Source organism: Carassius auratus, chromosome 15, assembly GCF_003368295.1.
Source record: "Carassius auratus strain Wakin chromosome 15, ASM336829v1, whole genome shotgun sequence".
NCBI lineage: Eukaryota > Metazoa > Chordata > Actinopteri > Cypriniformes > Cyprinidae > Carassius > Carassius auratus.
The window spans coordinates 7,598,747-7,619,779 of NC_039257.1; the positions used below are offsets into that span (position 1 = coordinate 7,598,747).

The following is a 21,033-nucleotide window of genomic DNA, read 5'->3' on the forward strand; positions in this document are numbered from 1 at the left end:
TGAATGCAAACGCAGTAAGATTACCATCCCCTGACGATTGGACTCTTGACACAGTGTGGTGAACTCCCTCTCTCCGAGGGTTAGTCAGTTTTTCGTGTTGTTTTAATTAAGCATGAGCTGCGGTGTGTGTTCCCGGGGCCCTGGTGTGGCCGTGGGCACATCACAGCTTGCTGCACACCTGCTGTTTGCATCAGTCTGTGCAGAAGCCTCGCGAGTCCTCACACTCTTTCATTACACACAGGCAGAGTGGCCCCCGCTGGGACACTGTACCTCCAAGAGGGGGAAAAGTGAGTTTGCCTTGAGACAGCCAGAACTCTCTGAAGAAATGACGCGTCAGAAACAAGAAGCCAAAGAGTTCAACAGGAATTACATTTTAAAATATGTCTTTATTATTATTATTCTTTAGAAGTGACAAACACGAGGAAGAAAAATCTTTAAAAGTAACTTTTTTTTTTTTTTTTTTAAAGGTATAATTTACAAATAAATCTGTTGCTTTGCTTTAAAAAAAAAAAAAAACTATTAGAGGCATAGTTTACCAAAAAAAAAAAAAAAAAAAAAAAAAACAGTTCTGTTATCATTTGCTCACCTTTAAGTTGTTCCAACCCTGTATGAGTTTCTTTCTTCTGATGAGCAAAAAAGATGCTTTGAAGACTTTTTGTAAATACAGTTGCTGGTAGCCATTGACTTCCATAGTATTTTTCCCCCCATAGTATGGAAGTCAATAGCTACCTGAAACTGTTTGATTACCAGTGTTCTAAAAAATGTCTTTTTTGTTTTCAACTCATACAGGTTTGGAACAACTTGGTGAATAAAATGACAGGATTGTAATTTTTGGGTGATCTCTTGAAGTTCACCAGAATAGAAATGCAACATACATCCCTGTATAATTACATGTCAGATTGTGCTTCAATTTCAAGTTATACTGCATTTTGTAATTATACTGCATCTCTTAGTGGCATAAAAACGAGGATTAAACAAGTGCACAGAGAATATTGAGACTTGTGTATAAACAATAATAAGAGTTATCTAGCAGTTTTCTTTAGGATTCCTCCTCTTGAGTTTGGCTGGAAGCAGATGCTTGAGATTGAGATGTTTGGTGGAGTGGTGTTGTCCTCCATTTAATTAGTCCAAATACAAAAGAGAGAGCTCCGACAGCAGCCGAAACTGTGGCAATGAGCTACAGGAACAGAGAAAACATCTACTTGTGAAAATTAGCCTCTCATCATTAGACAATCTCAGAGACGAATCATTATGATGTTAACACAGTAACCACAGGAGCTTCCCCATGAGGCGATTATACACTAATAAGCAAATTAAACAACAAGGAGTTCATCCAGGCTGTTTTTTTTTTTTTTTTTTTTTTTTTTTGTGGTTGACTGACTGACTGCTTTATAATTCAATTAAATGTTCAATGCTACAGTACACTTTTGGTCCAGACAGCCAAAAATCAATATTTCTACTTCAAAGACAAGAACAGACAGACCTTTACTGCAGTATCCTGATGTAGTTGTAAAGATTGCAGGTGTGCGCTGAACAGTGCCAGTGTGCAGGGCAGGTAGGCATCTGTGCTATTGGTCTCTCTACATCTATGGAAAATATATACATATGCTGTAATAGACTGTTAGAACAATATATAATAAGATAATGGCAGTCTGGATGTTTCATGATTGTGGTGTTGTCTTACCTTTGGTACAGGGTGCTGAGAAGCATCTGTCTGTCTGTTAAGTGAAGGTGGAGCAAATTGAGCTCAGAAAGCACACTAAACGGCAGAGATTCTCCACTTTGCACAAGCAGGCCAAGATTATACCAACCCTGAGGAGACCGAAATCCAATTTGAAATTAATTCAGTGAAATTTAAAACAAAAACAAAAAATCAACATAAAAAAGCAAAACAAATAATATTATTATTATTATTATTATTATTATTATTATTATGAATAATATGAATAAAGCAACAACAAAACAAATATTGTGCATTAGAACAAATGAATAAATAAACAAATACTGCTGTTAAAACAAAATAGCACTTGTAGGAAAAGAAAAAAAAAAAATCACACATAAAACAGTCAAAACTTGGAGAAAATAAAAAACAAATATTTTAGAACAAACACAGCTTGTTAGAAGAGATCAACTTTCATGTTTCTCAGAACAAATAAACTACTGTTTGTTAAAAGAAACTTTTCACTTGTTATAACAAATAAACAAAAACTTAAAAACTAAGACAAATAAACAAAGCTTGTTAGAACAAATACAGCTTGTTAAAACAAAAACAAATAAATATATTTTATTAGAATGACAAACATACCTTGTATGAACAAATGAAAAAAATAATTAATTAAATAAACTTGGGCTATTGTTTACTTACTCATATATACAGTTGAAATCACATATTTATTATAAATGATGATTCCTGATCATTCAAGGTTACACTTCAGTCCATTTGCTGATACAGGTACCTGCGGTTCATTCTTGAGAGCTGCTTGCTTGTACAGCTCGGCGGCATCAGAAACCTCTTTTCTGCCCAAAGCCTGTTCGCCACAGAACAAATCTCCCATTCTGATCAAAGCTGAGAGGGAAACAAACATCCATCACCGCATGCAGAGACTCCAGCTTAAGCTACAGAGAGCTTGAGAAAGAGCACATGTACTGATGCACTGACGCAGGACAGAGTCAAACCTCAGGTGCCCTTCACGACAAGCATCTCAGTTCAATATAAAGATATATGACTGCCACTCTGTCCCACACTAAATTACATTCATTTTATATTCTACTGCAGCGGTTGTCAACCTTTTCAGATCAAATATAAATGAACAGACCCTAATATATATATATATATAAAAATAAAAAAAGATATCAGTAATTACAAATAAATTAATTAAAATAACTATACAGAAAAAAAGTAAAACAAAATTCAATAAAAAATATAAAAATTAAAATATTTTCCCCATTAATAAAAAGTAAATAAATAAAAAATAAATAAAAATAATTTTAAAACAAATCACGACATGTCTTTTTACAAAGACATATACAATACATTTTCACATAATTTGAATTTATATTTTAGTCCTTATTACCGTAAGGAGCCGGATCTTGAGCCTGTATTGACATGTTATAATATCTCAACATGCACTGAGTCACCAGCGCTGGATCCAGAGAGACCTACAATATATAAAACATCTGTCAAAGCCACTGAAGTGAAGAAGTTCATCTGAATCTAAAGAAACGGTTTAGAATGGACTCACTGAGTTGAGTTCACACAGGTACGCCACATTAAACTGAGCTGCTTCAAATCCACTCTCTGCAGCACTCAGGTAATAAATCAAAGACATGATCCTGCAACAATGAGAGAGAGAGAGAGAGAGAGGATGAAATAAACAATAGAAAGTGCAACATCCTTTTCAAATGTAAATGAAGTCTAAAAGGGTATTCATGCTGTAATTGAATATTATGAGTATTATAGATTCATATCTGCATCTATATCTCGGTGGCCAGGTTTACCAGTCTCCTCTGAAATAGGCATTCAGTCCGTTCCTCAAGACTGTTCCCAGATATCCATTCTGTTCAGACGCCCATTTAACCCAACTAAAGTCCAAAGAGAAAGAGAAAAGTTCCTTTCCTATTAATGCAACAGCAAAATGTGAGCTAGAAATAACTTGGTGCCACACAATAAAAACTGAATCTGTTCAACAACTAGGGGATTATGGGTAACAGAGGCATCATGCCCATTCACAATGAGTGAACATGTGCACATTCAGATTTTTTTGAGCCAAATTTGATAAGTTGAATGATGCTCGTGAATGGCAGATGAAGCTTGCTTTTATATCTACATTAAAATATATATTAATAATGCATAATATTATTTTGAGTTACATACAGAACAGCATCTGCCGGGCGTCTGGCAACTCGTCCAGGAATCCCATGAATCCAAATATCAGCCAATTCAATGCCACCGTTTAAGTGTCCTCTCTGGGCTGACTTTAAATAGTACTTATATGCCTTAAACTGATGAAGAAGGAAAGTCATAGTTAACGAAACACTTTATTTGATTAATATGAGGTGTAAAAGCACTTCAGCGTGTGAGTGTTTACCTGGTCGGCAGGTTGTCCAGGATAAAGGCCCTGAGAGTAGAAAACTCCCAGATTTATAGCAGCATCAGGGTGACCTTTGGCATCAGCTTCTTCCCACAGATGTACAGCCTTCTCGTAATCCTTCTCATACTGCTCGTAGTACCAGCCCAGAGCAGTGATAGCAGGAACAAACCCCTGCAGGGTGTAAAAATCACATACAGGTCGTGGATTGAGTGGTAAATATGTCAGTAAAAACAGTGATCCATTACATTCAGTAACATACATTAAGAGCATATGCACTTGCATTTAATAATCCAATTATATTAATTAGTTGCCTCACTTTAATATGACAATTCACTTCAAAACAAGTACTGTACAGTTGCCATTTGCCATCATTCATGCCATTAACATGAATATACACAAGAAATGAAGACAAAACTAGACGCTTTTTCCATCTTCAAACATAAATAAATCATATGAGGAACCCCAGTCCTAAAATGTAAAAGGCAACTACATATTTTATGTATAAAGACCTATTATTTTTGCATTTACTGTGAAAATATTATAAAACATATTTAGGAAGTTTTTAGTTCCCATTTCTATTCTCATTATAGTACTATATTGTCAGATATATTTATTATTTACTTATTGAATATATCTATATATAGTGTGTGTGTCTGTGCATAATAATAATAATAATAATACATAACTTATTTAAAAACTAGTGCTGGGCAATGATTAATCACATTGAAAATAAATATATCCTTATAATTCTTAAATATGTACATGTATGCGTGTGTATTTATATACATATACACCAAATTTACACATATTTTATGTACACAACTTTTATTTTGGATGAGATTAATCATTACCCAGCACTATTAAAAAAAATTACATAATTTTAATGTTTTTATTTATACTTTTTTTTTCTTGTTAATTTTACACCTATCCCTTAGCACCCCCTGGCATCCCAATTTTTTCTCACCATAGTACTGTACTGTCAGATGTTGTATACATTGATGAATATATCTAATTACATATTTTTGTATTATTTACTTTGTATTATTTATTTTTTTTACCTACATTTTTCCTTCATTTTTCACAAGCTCCCTAGCACCCCTTCCAGTCCTCTTTTCCCAGTTTGAAAACCCCTGGTTTTAAACAAACTTTTACACAGCACCTGCAAGATATACCTGTTCTATTGCTTTCTTCAGGAACGTGACTGCTTTCTGAACATCTTTTGGAACTCCTTGACCCTGTTAATACAAGAAAATATGATACGATCTTTAGTACATTTGATCTCCTCTTCAGCATCATTCATTTTAAACACTTTGCAAGACTGCCCTCTGCTGGCCAAATCAAATATTCTTCACGAACCATCACACAAGAATCACACAGAAGATTCAGGACTGCATATAAGAGCAAAGACAAAGAATCCTGACCGTAAGGAGCACAATGGCGTAGTCGTACATGGACACGGGGTCATGGAGTTTGACTGCACCTCTCTCATAGTGTTTCACTGCTGTCTGAATATCTGGAGACACTCCTTGCTGACCCCAGAATAACATGCGCCCCATTGCTTGCTAAAGAAAAATTAGTAAGTAAATAAATAAACTAGCATTTAAAAGTTTGATGTCAGAAATATTAATCAGCACAACAGTTTTCAACATTAATTCATATCATAAGAAATATTTCTTGAGCTACACAGTCAGAATATTAGGATGATTACTGAAGGTGCTGATGCTGAAAATTCAGCTTTGCATCAGCAATAAATTACATTTGAAAATATATTAAAATAGAAAGTTTTTTTAAACTGAAATAATTAGTACAGAGAAATACTGTAACATCAAAAAGGAACACTCTGTGCACTTTATCATTTATATATATAAAAAAAAATAGCTGGATGTTTTAATACCTCAGCTTCAGCCACTCCACTTCGCGCCTGCAGCTTTAGCCAGTGAAACAGATCGTGGTTTTCATTGGTTTGGGCCTTCAGGGTCTCTTCATCATTTAAACGTATCAACTCAACAAAAGTCTACAGAGAAGAATAGAAAGCTATTCAAATTGCCTTGCACAACACAACACAACCCAACACATCATTAAATTTAAGGGTTAGTTTTTATGTGAATCTAATTTCATAATGACCTTGAAAGAGTCTTAAATTTGATGCCAAAGAAAAATAAAGGCAATGAAGCACATTTACTCGGTCTGACTAAAAAAAAACATTTTCAATGCTTTGCTGTGCCTCACAGCCTCATTTTTCTTTCTAAACCCTGTATTAAAACTGAAAAGTAAAATTTAAATTTATCCCCAATAATACAAGATGAAGTTTACAGAGCCCCTAAGGGGGCATGGTGATGAAAAAAAAAAATCATACTCCCCTAAGAAATGTTGCCCTTGCTCAAAGCAAGCACGTATTCCCACACAAAACCATTGCATTTTCACACAAAACTATTACGTTCTCCTGCAAAACCACTGCTTTCACAAAAACAAGTGTGTTCTTTCACAAAATAATTATATTCTCCTTAGAAACTTTGCAATTTCTAGCAAAATATGTGTGTCGTTTTTTTGCTCTAAACGATTGCATTCCCTTCCAAAAAAACATTGTATTCTTGTGCTGTTTTGTATTCTAACATTGTATTGTTTTATTTTTCACAAAATGGTAGTGTTATTCTCACAGAAATATATTGCATCCTCACACACACACACACACATCAAAAAAAGCATTCTTTCACAAAACTATTGTTTTTGCGCAAATATATATACGTTTCCATGAATAACTATTACATTTTCACAAAACTATACTGTTCTCTGGCAAAACATTTGTGATCTCAAAACTATGGTTTCTCATTATTTGCAAGAGAATGTAAAAGCAACTGTAATATATAAATATAACTAGAGAAATGTATATTATATATGTATGTGTATATATATACAGTATTGTTCAAAATAATAGCAGTACAATGTGACTTACCAGAATAATCAAGGTTTTTAGTATATTTTTTATTGCTACGTGGCAAACAAGTTACCAGTAGGTTCAGTAGATTGTCAGAAAGCAAACAAGACCCAGCATTCATGATATGCACGCTCTTAAGGCTGTGCAATTGGGCAATTAGTTGAAAGGGGTGTGTTCAAAAAAATAGCAGTGTCTACCTTTGACTGTACAAACTCAAAACTATTTTGTACAAACATTTTTTTTTTTCTGGGATTTAGCAATCCTGTGAATCACTAAACTAATATTTAGTTGTATGACCACAGTTTTTTAAAACTGCTTGACATCTGTGTGGCATGGAGCCAACCAACTTGTGGCACCTCTCAGCTGTTATTCCACTCCATGATTCTTTAACAACATTCCACAATTCATTCACATTTCTTGGTTTTGCTTCAGAAACAGCATTTTTGATATCACCCCACAAGTTCTCAATTGGATTAAGGTCTGGAGATTGGGCTGGCCACTCCATAACATTAATTTTGTTGGTTTGGAACCAAGACTTTGCCCGTTTACTAGTGTGTTTTGGGTCATTGTCTTGTTGAAACAACCATTTCAAGGGCATGTCCTCTTCAGCATAGGGCAACATGACCTCTTCAAGTATTTTAACATATGCAAACTGATCCATGATCCCTGGTATGCGATAAATAGGCCCAACACCATAGTAGGAGAAACATGCCCATATCATGATGCTTGCACCTCCATGCTTCACTGTCTTCACTGTGTACTGTGGCTTGAATTCAGAGTTTGGGGGTCGTCTGCCATTCTGGTTATTCTTCTATCCATTTTGATGGTTGTCTTCCGTTTTCTTCCACGTCTCTCTGGTTTTGCTCTCCATTTTAAGGCATTGGAGATCATTTTAGCTGAACAGCCTATCATTTTTTGCACCTCTTTATAGGTTTTCCCCTCTCTAATCAACTTTTTAATCAAAGTACGCTGTTCTTCTGAACAATGTCTTGAACGACCCATTTTCCTCAGCTTCCAAATGCATGTTCAACAAGTGTTGGCTTCATCCTTAAATAGGGGCCACCTGATTCACACCTGTTTCTTCACAAAATTGATGACCTCAGTGATTGAATGCCACACTGCTATTTTTTTGAACACACCCCTTTCAACTAATTCAACTAATTGCCCAATTGCACAGCCTTAAGAGCGTGCATATCATGAATGCTGGGTCTCATTTGTTTTCTGAGAATCTACTGAACCTACTGGTAACTTGTTTGCCACGTAGCAATAAAAAAATATACGAAAAACCTTGATTATTCTGGTTAGTCACATTGTACTGCTATTATTTTGAACAATACTGTATATATATATATATATATTTTTTTTTTCTTTTTTTTTTCTTTTTAAACCATCTTCCGTGATTTGACGAATTTGAGTGCTGTTTTCAAAAAAGAGACTTAAAAATTCTCTTACTTGCTGTGGGGAGGGATTCTTCTGATCTATGCTGGTTTGTCTTGCGATGTTAATGTAATAAGCATAGGAAAGGTCACGGTCAGGGGTCACCTCCAGGTCACCAACATGATGCATGTGCCCTAAACGTAAGAGCGCCAGCCTCCAGTCCTTCTGAGCCGCCAGCAGGGCCAACAGCCATGCCTGCGATGCCACAAATCAGGTTTCATGTTGAACTACTAATCCTCATTCACTTTCACAGAGTTCAGATTAGACATGTAGAACAGATGCATGAGAAACCACATTATCCCAGACAAACACACACACACCTTGTACGGCTGTCTCCTGACTCCGAATCCACTGCTGTACAGTACAGAGGCCAGATGCAGTGCTCTGTTGTCTCCCAAACAGCCAGACTGCAGCAGGAAAGGCTTCACCCGGGCTATAACATCCAGACTGTGAGCTGTACTGATCTTACGAAGGACTAGAGCATACAGAATCCTGCCCACAGCTGATGCATTCACCCTGCCTACAAAACAGGTAACAATAACAGAATATAAGCTTTATATAATATTACTGACCCCCAAACTTTTAAAGAGTAGAGTGTGTATGCGGTGAACACCCATCAATAAACTGTTTAAATACAATCGTACCATATTTCTGTGATAGTAGTTTGGTCAACTGTGCAGCTTGGCATCTATAAGGATTTGATTCAAAGAACATACACTGTTCTGTTGAGTTGAGAGTACTGTGATTCATCTGCAGCTCTGTGTATGTGTCCAAACAGCTGTCTGCATGTGAATATTGATGTGGTGAAACAAAACAACTGGAGACAATGACAAAAACATATTTTACTCTCTAGTCCCATCTAGTGGACATCCATGGTACTGACCTGATGATCTCCTTACAGCAAGAGAGTCATCTAGTGCAGACAGAAAAAGCTCTGATTTGAAATTCTCACAAGACTGGAACCATCCGGTTATATTCACTTTTGAGATTACAGGAGGAGGGTCAATCTCAGCCTGTGGAGATGTAAAATATCGTAGTATATACACACACACACACACACACACACGTTATTATTATATATATTGAACGCAATGTAAGTCACTACCAAGAATAATTAACCATATGCATAAATATAAATATATAATATAATAAACAAAACATCCTATTATGTCTTACCTGGTCAGCTGGGAGGCCTTCTATACGATAATATGTAGCTGGTCCATAATATCCTTCAATGCCTCGTACAAATTTACCTCCACCAATCACAAAATATCCTTGCGTGTCGTCCAACATGATGTTTTTGCCAAATCTGCCCAAAACACCAGATCTTTCTTAAATGTAACAATTGTGAAATGTAAGTTTTACAGCTTTAAAGGAAGATTCTTACACATGCTCAGCTGTGCTAACAAACTTCTGCTGCCCTTCCGTACATGCAATAGAAATTGTCGCCTACAGAAGAGGGAAATATGGGGAAATGAGTTTCACAAATGCCTGGATCAGTTGGCACAAGAATAGTGAATTAGAGAAATGTAGGAATGTCATTGCAACTGAGAGACAAATTATATGGGCACACGCCTGGACAACAAAATATAAAAAATGTATTCGCTTACAATATAAGCAAGGCCATCTCTGTGTGCAAATATAATCGTTTTCAGACATTATGTTAAGGCCCACTTTAAACCAAATAAATACGTTTTTCATTTCAACATGTTCTGGAATAAATGTTACATTGTATAAAAATAAATAAATCCATAGGTGTATGCTTTTATAGATGCAGATACATAAGATATTGTTTTTCACTAAAATTATTATTAATTTAAAAAAAAAATGTAAATGCACCTTTATTTGCCAACTTGAACTTTTCTCATGCAAAACTAAATTTTGAATCCATTGTTGCCTGTAGGATAACAATAAGCTATTTCTGAAACAATTTGAGAACCAAATCTGTGGCCTTTGTGCACCAACAATACTACGAGATCATTACACATGAATGCATCCTTAAACTTACTACACGTCCCAGAATCTCCAGGCTGATTCGACACCACTGATGAAGAGGAACCTTAAAAGATGAAAGGAACGCTGAGGAGTACCTGGCATCTCCATGCACCTGGACATGAATCTTACCTGAACAAATCAGACATTTTACATTTCATTTATGCATTTAGCAGACACTTTTATCCAAAGCGACTTACGAGCTATATTATTATTATTGTTCAAGCTATTCATTTTATTTTATTTTTTACCAGTATGTGTGTTCTCTGGGAATTTAACCCACGACCTTTAGGGCTGATAATGCAATCCTCAACCACTGAGCCACAGGAAATTTTGGTACATTTTGTAACTGATCAAAAACAGAAATAAGTGGTTCATAGCCTTACCAGTGTCGGTGAGGAACATTGTAGGGGTGACATAATTATCTTCAGAATCAATGTGCAGCAGAAGCCCACATAAAGGGTTACTGCAAGGTTTCTCCACCAAAACCCAAAGCGAAACAGCAAACCTAAAAAGTCAACAATCATGAAGTTATTCCACAAATTAAATGATAATCTTAAACCTTGTTGCCAAATTAGTAGAAATAAAGAAGCTCCCACCAGGGATAATATATGGATTTGATTCTCAGCCCTTCCAAAACTTCATTTCTGAATGGCTGGAGGGTTTTGATGATGCCATAACGTTCACCAGTAGAAGCATATATTGTGGAGAGAAGAGATGCCACCTCTTAAAGAAAAGAGTGTGACAACTTGTAGAGAATGCACTTTTTATGATGTAAACTGCAAATAAAAACACTTAAAGTGGCATTATTGTGCCATTTATGTATATTACATATAATATAATACCATTTTCCTCCAAGCACTGTGGCATGTCATCTCTTCTGACTCTCCAGAGCAAATCGGTGTCCCATTTGGCACAAAGCTGGTGCTGTTTGAAGGGTCGACTCAGTGGTGATTGAATATCAAGGAGAACCGTCACACTGGTTCCTGGAAACCTGCCAGGTCCGGTGGACTCATCCGGTCCGATCCAAGCACGCAATAAACAGCTGAGAACCCAGTCAGACCCGTGTATTATCCAGTCAGGTCGGTACACAAGCCAGTCAGGAAAACGCACGTTTACCAAGCGGGTTCTGGAGTGTCCTGGCTCGCAGGTCCAGGATTTGTGGAAAACGGCTGAGGTAGATCCAGTATCGAAGGAAACCAGAACCTGAACATGCACAACGGACGACTGAAAACAGCTGTACTTTACGCGTAAAGGACAGCTGGAGACGGGCTCGCCAGGTGCGTCATCAAGAGCCACGTTACCTGTGCTGCTGGACCTGCTCAGACAGCCAGGTAAAGACATCTGCTTATAAACAAATATACAACAGATATATTAAGTTATGGATGTAAACTACAGGTCTACCTCGAATTTGCGTCTGAAATGCACTCACTGTACTTACAGAAATAATGACATACAAACACAAACAGAAACATCTCTTTGGAAGATCTCCCATCATTCCTCCGCGAAACCCAACAATCATTAAAATATTAGGCTTAAACAAAGCAACTTTCATCTGATTAAAATGAAGCTTTTTGCTGCGTTCATTGTGCACAGTCGCGCATATTGTTGCGTTATTTGTCTGGTTGCGCCATATCCGCATCAAAGACCGTTGCAGTGCAGGATTTCATGTGATCAACGCCAAAGCAGGTACCCGGATAACATCCTGTTTGAGCTGCAGGTGTAAGAGTTTAAGCAAACAGAACTGATGAGTTCCACCCTCTAACGCAAACTTAGCATATCTCATGAATAATTACTCTCAGGTTAAGTGATGTATACGTTTCTGGACAACCGTATTTTGATTTGGATTATAGTACAGCTTTCCTAGATGTGCAATATATTAATAAACACCCAATGCAGTTTTAAGATTATGCTATAACTGTGCCCCGTGCGGATATGCCAGGGAATGTCTTGAATTTTATAATTTAGGAATTAGCTTCATTTCAAGTTATTTTAACTAAGTTAGCCACACAGGAAGTGGCATTCTGGGTAATGAAGTGTTTCCACATTGTCTGATTCATACGAGGACATAAATGATGTGCATATGCATATGGGACATTGCAAATAGATCTATCTGTTTGTTTGAGACCGAGAGATAGAACAGTAGATAGAACAACATATAGATCAAGATATCGACAGAAAGATAACTAGAACTCTGAATAACTAGATAGATAGACAGAAATATAGAACAGTAGATAAACTGATAGAACAACATCTAGAACAGTAGACACATCAATATATTAAAATAACTATTTATCGACAGCATGATAGCTAGCTAGTTAGACCAAAAATATTTTGGGTCCACTGTATGGGTTATTGGCAAAAAAAAAAAAAAAAAAAGGAATAATGGAAAAGTCACTCATTTAATTTTTTATTTTTTATTTATTGCTTTCATGCAGGAGTGCCATAAAATTTGAAGACTACAGTTTTGAACATTACAGAAGATGCAAAGTGATAAATTTACTTTGTTTCTTCACCTCTTTATGTACAGTATAGGCATAAATAGCTCAAACAGAGAAGTGAGAAGAAATATATTAAGGGCAACAGAGTCTAAAACAGCTCCTGTCTCTCCCCTGTCCATGTTTGAGAACTGGTGTTGAGAACATGCATCAACACGGCAAAGTGCAGTTTACTGGACCGGACTGATGCGCACACACTGACATACTCACTGACAAAAGAGCTTCTTCGTGCAAAAGAAAAAACAATCTGCACAGTTGTATATCTGTTAAAGACTGATTGGTTGATACACATTTGGATGTGGTCTTGTACCATCTTTCACAAAAGAAATGACATGTTTCGTGCAGCACTGCTTTGGTTTGCCTCCAGGTTCATGGATACGTAGGACCTTTAAAGCCGGTGGGTAAAAAAAAATTAAATAAAATGCATAGTGACATCCCTCACGAAGCCTTTTGATTCTTAACCCCCCTCTCTTTTCAGAAAGTGTGCTTGAAATTTTTAGTACACTGGGATTAAAAAAAAAAGACCATGTAAACCACAAGAAGAACAGAGACTGGCCTCCACTTCCTTAAAAAATGCACAGTGGTAAAATCCGTCTGCCTGAACTTCTGAACATTTAAAGGCAAGTCACTCAATTATAACAGCAATTGCGTATGGTCTAGCTTTAAAGTGACATAAAAGAGCACCTGAAATCAAGGATTCGACAAATTGTGTGTCCAAAAAAAATTCTGAGACTTAACAAAATACATCCAAGCTCTCTTTCAAAAATGCCAGATGTAGACCCACCCTTCCACCATGATTAGGAAAATCTGCATCTTTACAGTAAACCTATTTAAGATGAGATCTCAGATCAGTGATCTAACAAAACCTTTAGTGTGTATACATTTTCTGGATGGTGGTTTTAGTCTGGCACTTTGAATAAAAGATCTGCTGAAACTGTAATTACTCTATAATTTGAACAAAGTGTAGTGTTAATTCACTGTTTTTGGGAACTTGGATTTTGGATGATGTCATTAAAGTCAACAGGGGCATGTTTAAGAGTAAATGCTCAAAAAAACATTAATGCGCATATTCATGAACCATCTTGCATTTTCTAAATGATTTGGAATGATCAACAATGATCAAATGTTCTAATCGTGTAATTCTCCAACATACTAGAAATCCCTGAATCCTTGAAGATACGTTCATTGTCATGGTTTGTGTAAACGTTTTAGTGCGTATTCCAGCATATTCTAAATGTTCTTTACAAAACCGATGCATCAACATTAAGAGATAGTGCAACATAATTGAGGGGAGTTTCACACTGATAGTTCAGCCCTTTTACGGTTTCTCTGACCAATCGACAAACACTTATCCAAGAATACCATTAAACGTTTCGCTGACAATTACTTTGATCTTGAAAGACATTAGAGTGTGCTAACAGAAACAAAAGAACCAGGCTATTTCGTGTTGTAAGCAAGGGGGAACAAGAAACAAGCAAACATCTAGGTGCATTCAAAGTTCAATCAAACAAAGGCGAAGACATGCAAACTGATACAGATTATACATGGAAAGAAACGTCCATCAGAGGGAAGATTTCTTTGAAAGTCTGGCACTGTCTCCTGCTGAATAAATAATGCATTACATTCCCCCCAAAAAAGTTCCACCCTTTTCCCACTGGTATATTGTTCCCATCCTACCCCAAAACCATGCTTGTTCCTAAGTGTTCCTCTGAAAAGGCAAACATTTCTATAAAGACCTTGGAAAGGATTTGGTTGTGCCATAACTTGGGGAAAAAAATAAATCAAAAACATTTATCAACAATACGACAAAGAAAAGTAAGGGAAAAACAAAACTGTTGTCCAGTTGTCTTATTTCTTCTGTTTTTTGAAGATCTTGAAGGTATGTTTCTTGCGACTGGCAACAGAGTCAGTGTCTTCACCTGTGGAGCCACTGTCCTCCTCCAGGGGGCTCTTTTTTGAGGAGATCTGGGGTATGCGGTTTCCAGCCTTGCCCCCAGTCAGTCCAATGGGGGATGGCGTATCAGGCTCAGTGGAGTTTGGGCTTAAGGAGCGTGAGGATTCTGACATGGACATCCCTGCCTGGGAGCCGTGGATCTCGCTCATACTGGCAGATTTCTCTATGGTATACACCTTCTTCATTAATATAGGACTATCAGGAACTCCATCTGGAGATGCGCCCCCATCGTGAACTCTGTTGCCTCCGTTGTGTGCGTGGGAGTGGGCCCCCTCTTCAGAGCGTGAAATGGGGCCATGCAGGAGTGAAGTGGGCCTCACAGGGAAGCCTTTGGAACTGTAGGACAGGCGTAGCTGCTCTCCAGTCTGGGATATAACCAAGGAAGAATCAGAGTCCGATCGATTTAGGTCCCTGTGAATGAAAATGGTGAAATTATCATCAAGGAATGAGTGAGATCTCAAACTAGTTCTAAATAACCAAAACAACTTACAAAGGTAACACTGCATTTACTGCTACCTGAATTCACCTGTGAGTTGTTAAACCTCTTAGAGCTAGCAACATTTCCAACTTTAAAAGATGTCTAAACTGAAGCACAACATGCCAAGTGCTCAACTACCCAGTGCTAGAAAGGTGCAAGCTAACAGAGCTGGGGTTGCCAAGTCTGCTCCTGCTTCATGCAGATGTACTGGTGCATGTTGGAGCTAAACTCTACAGGAAGGTGGCCCTTCATGAATGTGAATGGACAGCTTTAGCTGTCATGGAGACACATATATCAAGGATGTCCAGTCCTGCTCCTGGAATGCCACTGTCCATCAGTTTAGTACCAATCCCCAATAAGCCCATGTGAATAAGCCAATCAAGGTTTGCAGCACTATTATAACCTCAGAATTGGTGCAAGTGCACACACACAGCAGTGAGAAGTGAACACACCGTGAACACACACCCGGAGCAGTGGGCAGCTATATATCCAGCGCCCGGGGAGCAACTGGCGGTTCAATTCCTTGCTCAAGGGCATTTCAAGGGCATTCAGCCATGGGTATTGAGGGTGGAAGAGAGCGCTGTTCATTCACTCCCTCCCACCTACAACTCCTGCCAGCACACAGACTCGAACCGGCGACCTTCGGGTAACTAGTCCAAGTCTCTAACCATTAGGTCACAGCTGCCCCTATTAGAAACTTCCAGGCAGGTGTGTTGGGATACGTTTGAGCTAACTAAGACCCTTCAAATCCAAGTCCAGTCCCAATTTAAAGTTGAAACTAAAGTCTCCAGGACTGGAGTTGAAGAGCCCTGAGCTAGACTCTGCAGGATGTTGGCCACCCCTGCACCCCAGGTCATTTCAGGCATGCAGTTGTGAGAACTGGTTCCAAGTAAGGGACAAACAGTGCAAGAACAGATTAAGTAACAAGGTAGAACGTCACAGGAAGTTACACAGCCAAGTTGCAAGGTGCAGTATCATTAACTGTAGTGAGTATAGCCAATTATAGTAACAAACCCCACAGTAGTGGTTTACCAGAAAGTGTGAAATGTGTGATAAAAAAAAAACCCTGTTAATTGTCTTGGATGAAGTCCCAGGATCATGCCAGGTGAGAAGCACAAAACAAGCACAACAGAATGAAGTGATACCCATAGCTTCCGGAACGGAGGCGGCACTCTGGGCTGGCATCATAAGGGAGGTCTGGGATGGTGTCCATGGGCTGGAAATGTGAAGAGTGATAGTGGGATGCATGAGGGGCAGTAGCGACAGAAGAGGAGTGAGGAGTGTGGGATGAGGCAGCGAAGTAGATAGCAGGATGAGACACTGCTGAGGAAAGAGGAGGCAGTCCCAGAGCGTCAAACTGCCCAAAAGAATGGCTGCGCGCCTGGCGTATCGCTGTCCTAGACCTGGATGAGTACAAGCTACCCTCCCCTTCCTGCCTACCATGTGCGACACAACTGTCTACCAACCTCTGTGAACCCATGGCCAGCTGTGGGTCAATGTGCCGTTGCCGGAGTGACATCATACTGGGAGCTGTAGGGGCACAAAACATTAAGGTCACTCAGAGAAACAAAAGCATGCAGACACTGAAATAACATTGGGTGACACGTGGCAAGCTGGAGAAGGTGAAACAACAAACTTTAAGACTACGTGCTAAGAAGGAAAAAAAAGTGTACAGACACAATAGGGAAGTTGTGGACAGGTTTGGACCCTAGCCAACTCATTCATGCATTTCTTTATAGTGCATTTTTTTGTTCTATCCATCAGGAATTGATTGGATTGTGAAAAACAAAATTGATTGGTCATATCATATGAGGGGATAACTATACTGATGAAAAATGAAAAATTATCTCTTTATCCTTATACTTCATATTTAATTTATGAAAAGACCAGGAATGTGTTAAGGATGTAAAAAGGTCCATTTTGTTTTAACATTGACTCCAAGTTAATTAAGTTACATGAAACAAAGTATCATGTAAGGATTGGCTGTCTGTCGAAGTTTTCCTAGTAATATGTGAAAATTTTAAAACAAAACAGGCTAAGAGAGATCATGCATTTCAGAGTAAACAATTTCTCAGCTGTGGACAAGAACACGATTAAGAGGAGTAGACTGGAAGGGTTTCTTTCTATCCAGTTTCCCTTTGCAGTAGCTAGGGTAATGGGCAGCGTATCACTTTAAAAGAGAGTGGTTCAGGAAAAGAGTTAAGTGAAAGGAGCGGTTGGGGTGAAGGGCATGGTAGTTTAGCCCACCAGAGTATTTCCAAAACGACTGGCAATCCGAATTCAAAGACCAGAGATCACTTGCTCGGCGGCCCATTAGCCATGCTGCATCTAGAGGAGGCAAGGGCAAGGGTAGGGGTGCAACTGTTATTAACTGTACTACTAAAACAGTGCTATAAGAACAGACCTCTACCAATTAGATTTTTTGGCAAATGCTTTACTAAAATACTTATCTGAAAATTCTTATGAATATGTCTTGTTAGAAGAACAGAACTCAAGATATAGGGTGGATAAAGAGTTCAGCAATGCAACTTTCAAAATTAAATCAATTTTGCCCAATGAACACCAATTTTATTTCAGGTTTGTTTTGTTTTTTACTTAGGAAAACGAACAATTTTCTTGGAGCTTGTTCGATAACATTATTTCACACATTCAGATGGAGCATTACACTCAACAACATCTTCAGACTTGTACTGGACCACTTAACTCGCATATGGGCCTGTTTCTTCTGGCCTACTCTGTGAATCTCCATTGAATTTAACATGAATTATGGAAGAGCTGTACATGGTTTCCATTTCAAAAACACATGACAGCAATGCGTAGTGAAGATTTTGAAGTACTCCCTCTTTGTAAAACACACCAGTATATTGAGGTAAACCACTCCAGGAGAAAACACAAATAAGAAGTGTGTAAACACACTCAACCATTTCTAACAAAACTTGTGCACAAACAAGCTAAATAGCTCAAAAAAACACCACAAGGTTTTACTGGCCCTTGGCTGACTGGGACTTATTCCTATCGCTATCCGGCAAGTCCTTACACTGGAGTGTTCCCGGTGACACTATGTCCTCATCCATGTCATCCATGTCTTCAGACATGAAGTGCTGGGGTGTGCCGCGGGCGCCCATGAAGCTGGGGTCCAGGTTGAGGGCAGAGGCCAGAGAGGGCAGGCCTGGGTTATTGACCAGCGTGAAGCCTGTTAGGAACTCAATCTGCTGCCAACGATGGAGTCGCTCTCTCAGAGCTGCAGTTACCTCACCCAGAGCCTGCCTGTAGACAAAGAGATTGTGGCGGCAGGGGTTAATTTTTTTTCTTTTTCATTTATTTATTTTTAATTGCAATTAAGAAATGTTGAGAATTGTTTGAGAGACTTACTTGGCTGCAAGTATTTTGTGATCCACATCATCCAGTGAAGAACTATGGGCCACGTGGAATGTCCCGAATAAAGTATTTCTCTTCTTCTTAATTTTTTCTGCCTAAAGCATGTAAGATTTTTTTTTTTTTAAGAAATTATTATAGAATTATATTGTATTACATGATTATAAATCCATCTACTGATATCTTGGAAATCTATTCAGTTTACTTTCATTATTATTATGTTTTAATCCTAGTGGAACCTAATCTATTTTCTGGTATTAATATATAAGCTTAATTGCCATTATTAACAGCAATCTGTTATCCTCTTAAACATGTAACATTTCTAAAAACATTTTAAAAGTCTTACCACATTCTAGAGTTGTACTACAACAATAAAGCTCAACTGTGATCGATAATCTAAATGTTTTTACCACTGTTTCCTCTTAACCAATAATCTGACTGCGGAAAATGCTGCTCACCCCCTCTTTGGCCACCTGCAGTTGTCTCTCTGCGTTCTGTTTCTTGATGTTGTAGTACTGCACCTCCACCTCATGAGTGAGCTGCAGCCATTTCTGCAGGGCTTCAGGAGGAGACCAGCTGCTGCGAGACTCCAGTTCCTTCTCTGCCTTCTTCAGAGCCATACGCACCTGCAGGAGGCGCCAGAGACGAAATCAGCAGATCATCAAACCTACCTCGCACAAGGCTGCTTTCAGATGGGAGTACTTCTGAATCAGACAACTAAGAAAATCACTTTTATCAGCTCATTCAAAAAATAAATAAAATAAAGATAAAATTACAAACAGGACCTTGCCATACAATACTACTTTAATATCACCGATTTACTTTTACAGTTGCTATTCATATTTTGAATTCAGTTTTTCTTATAATTTTCATTATAGTTTATAAAAAAAAAAAGGTCTATGTTGTTTTGACCATTTTTATTTCTGTTTTAGTTCTTTAAAGTTAAAATAAAAATTAGATATTGTCTTGGCAGCGTACTGAAGTTTTATTTTTTGTTTACTTCAGTTATTATTTACTTTATTTTATGTTTTCAGTTTAGTTAGCAATAACCATGCCACAGAATCCTGTAAAATCTGTGAATGCTGCAAATTATTAGCCCAAACGCTTGGATGCTGAAATTGCAACACAGTATTTAACCTTTCAACCTATTTACCCCACAATTTGCATATGATTATGAATATTAGATAATTTACATGATTCACGACTGACTCATGAGAGCTAATGAGAACGGCATAAATTTCACCGCCTGAAACATTTTGCTTCGACAAGATGCAAATTAATTAGCCACAGATAAGCTTTACACCCCGAGCTAACCTTACTTAGATAAACACGGTTAATCAACTCCTATTACAGTAGTAAATAAACAGAGCTAATACAATAAGTGCCTTGGCGAGTGGGCGGAGGGGTCGGAGAGCCGAAAGACCCCTTTCTTACAGAACAGCGCTAATGAGCTTCAAACCCACAGAGATTTGTGCCGCCCTATGACCCAGAATACCCACTTAACGCAAGGGTTTTAATAGGCCAACATGGGGCACCTATGCAAACAAACAATTCGGGTCTATTCACGCTACTTGTGGATTTCATATGTATAAGGGTTCAGTTTGTTTCTATATTGTCACAGAAGGAACCACTCGCTGTCCTTGACATATCAGAGCTTGTTATAATCCTCTCTTCAGCTCCTGCAAAGATTCTTCTCCAGATCTGAAGTGTTAAACTGCCCCTTATGCAACAGTACTGCGGTAATTGCTCAGTAAAGTAGGCCACAGTGTGCTGATGCACTGGACACTGCACTGGGAAAATACTCAAACTTCATCAGAACAGGAAATGATTTTGCTGATAACCTTTCAGATCCTCTTGCAAGCATTTACACCCATTTCCTGACCATTATTTTGTGAAGAAAGCCTACCCAATCAGAATCAAGATAAGGGCGTTATTGTGGAACATCTTGCATATTTATTAGATGACATTTACCTGCTCCAGTTCCTCCTCTGCGTATTTCTGTCGGCTCAACTCGTTCCCAGTTCCCTCTCGGAGCTCCTTCAGTCTCTGCGCTTCTTGTTTGGCAGCGTTGATCTCGTCCCTCAGCTTCTGCTCCAGATTCACCTTCTCCACCTCCACTGAACGATGCTCCTCCTGAGCAATCTGTAGCCTGTGCAAAGAACACCACACAAAATAAGTCACAGAGCACTAGAGTTGCATTCTACCAGTAGAAAATGTTTTCAAGTTATTTATTTTGCTTTTGCCGCAGTTCAAAAGTAAACGTAGCCAGCAGG

At 38.2% G+C, this 21,033-nt stretch overlaps 2 protein-coding genes across 5 annotated transcripts in view; both read right to left on the reverse strand.

The window, feature by feature from the left end:
• Positions 1-534: 534 nt before the first annotated feature.
• LOC113114906 (protein sel-1 homolog 3-like) lies at positions 535-12,147 on the reverse strand. The gene is made up of 23 exons (XM_026282001.1): positions 11,897-12,147; positions 11,301-11,799; positions 11,055-11,181; positions 10,842-10,963; positions 10,472-10,587; positions 9,851-9,912; positions 9,640-9,772; positions 9,347-9,476; positions 9,108-9,245; positions 8,784-8,983; positions 8,479-8,658; positions 5,986-6,105; positions 5,513-5,653; positions 5,264-5,326; positions 4,089-4,262; positions 3,875-4,002; positions 3,499-3,582; positions 3,243-3,333; positions 3,075-3,159; positions 2,457-2,566; positions 1,685-1,812; positions 1,484-1,586; positions 535-1,177 (listed from the first exon to the last, which is right to left on the reverse strand). The coding sequence occupies exons 1-23, from the start codon at positions 12,095-12,097 to the stop codon at positions 1,040-1,042; spliced, it is 3,273 nt and encodes a 1,090-aa protein (XP_026137786.1). The 5' UTR covers positions 12,098-12,147; the 3' UTR covers positions 535-1,039.
• Positions 12,148-12,856: 709 nt separating this feature from the next.
• The window catches only part of LOC113114907 (stromal interaction molecule 1-like), a 33,301-nt gene continuing 25,124 nt past the window's right edge, over positions 12,857-21,033 (reverse strand). The window contains exons 8-14 of one of the 4 annotated variants that reach the window (XM_026282002.1): positions 20,732-20,909; positions 19,219-19,386; positions 18,758-18,858; positions 18,423-18,652; positions 17,633-17,713; positions 16,531-16,915; positions 12,857-15,318 (exon numbers count right to left, since the gene is read on the reverse strand). In XM_026282002.1, the coding sequence (XP_026137787.1) occupies positions 14,802-15,318; positions 16,531-16,915; positions 17,633-17,713; positions 18,423-18,652; positions 18,758-18,858; positions 19,219-19,386; positions 20,732-20,909 (1,660 nt within the window). In that variant the 3' untranslated portion in view covers positions 12,857-14,801. The remainder of the gene's footprint in view (positions 15,319-16,530; positions 16,916-17,632; positions 17,714-18,422; positions 18,653-18,757; positions 18,859-19,218; positions 19,387-20,731; positions 20,910-21,033) is intronic. The other 3 variants (XM_026282004.1, XM_026282003.1, XM_026282005.1) reach the window with 3 other exon arrangements.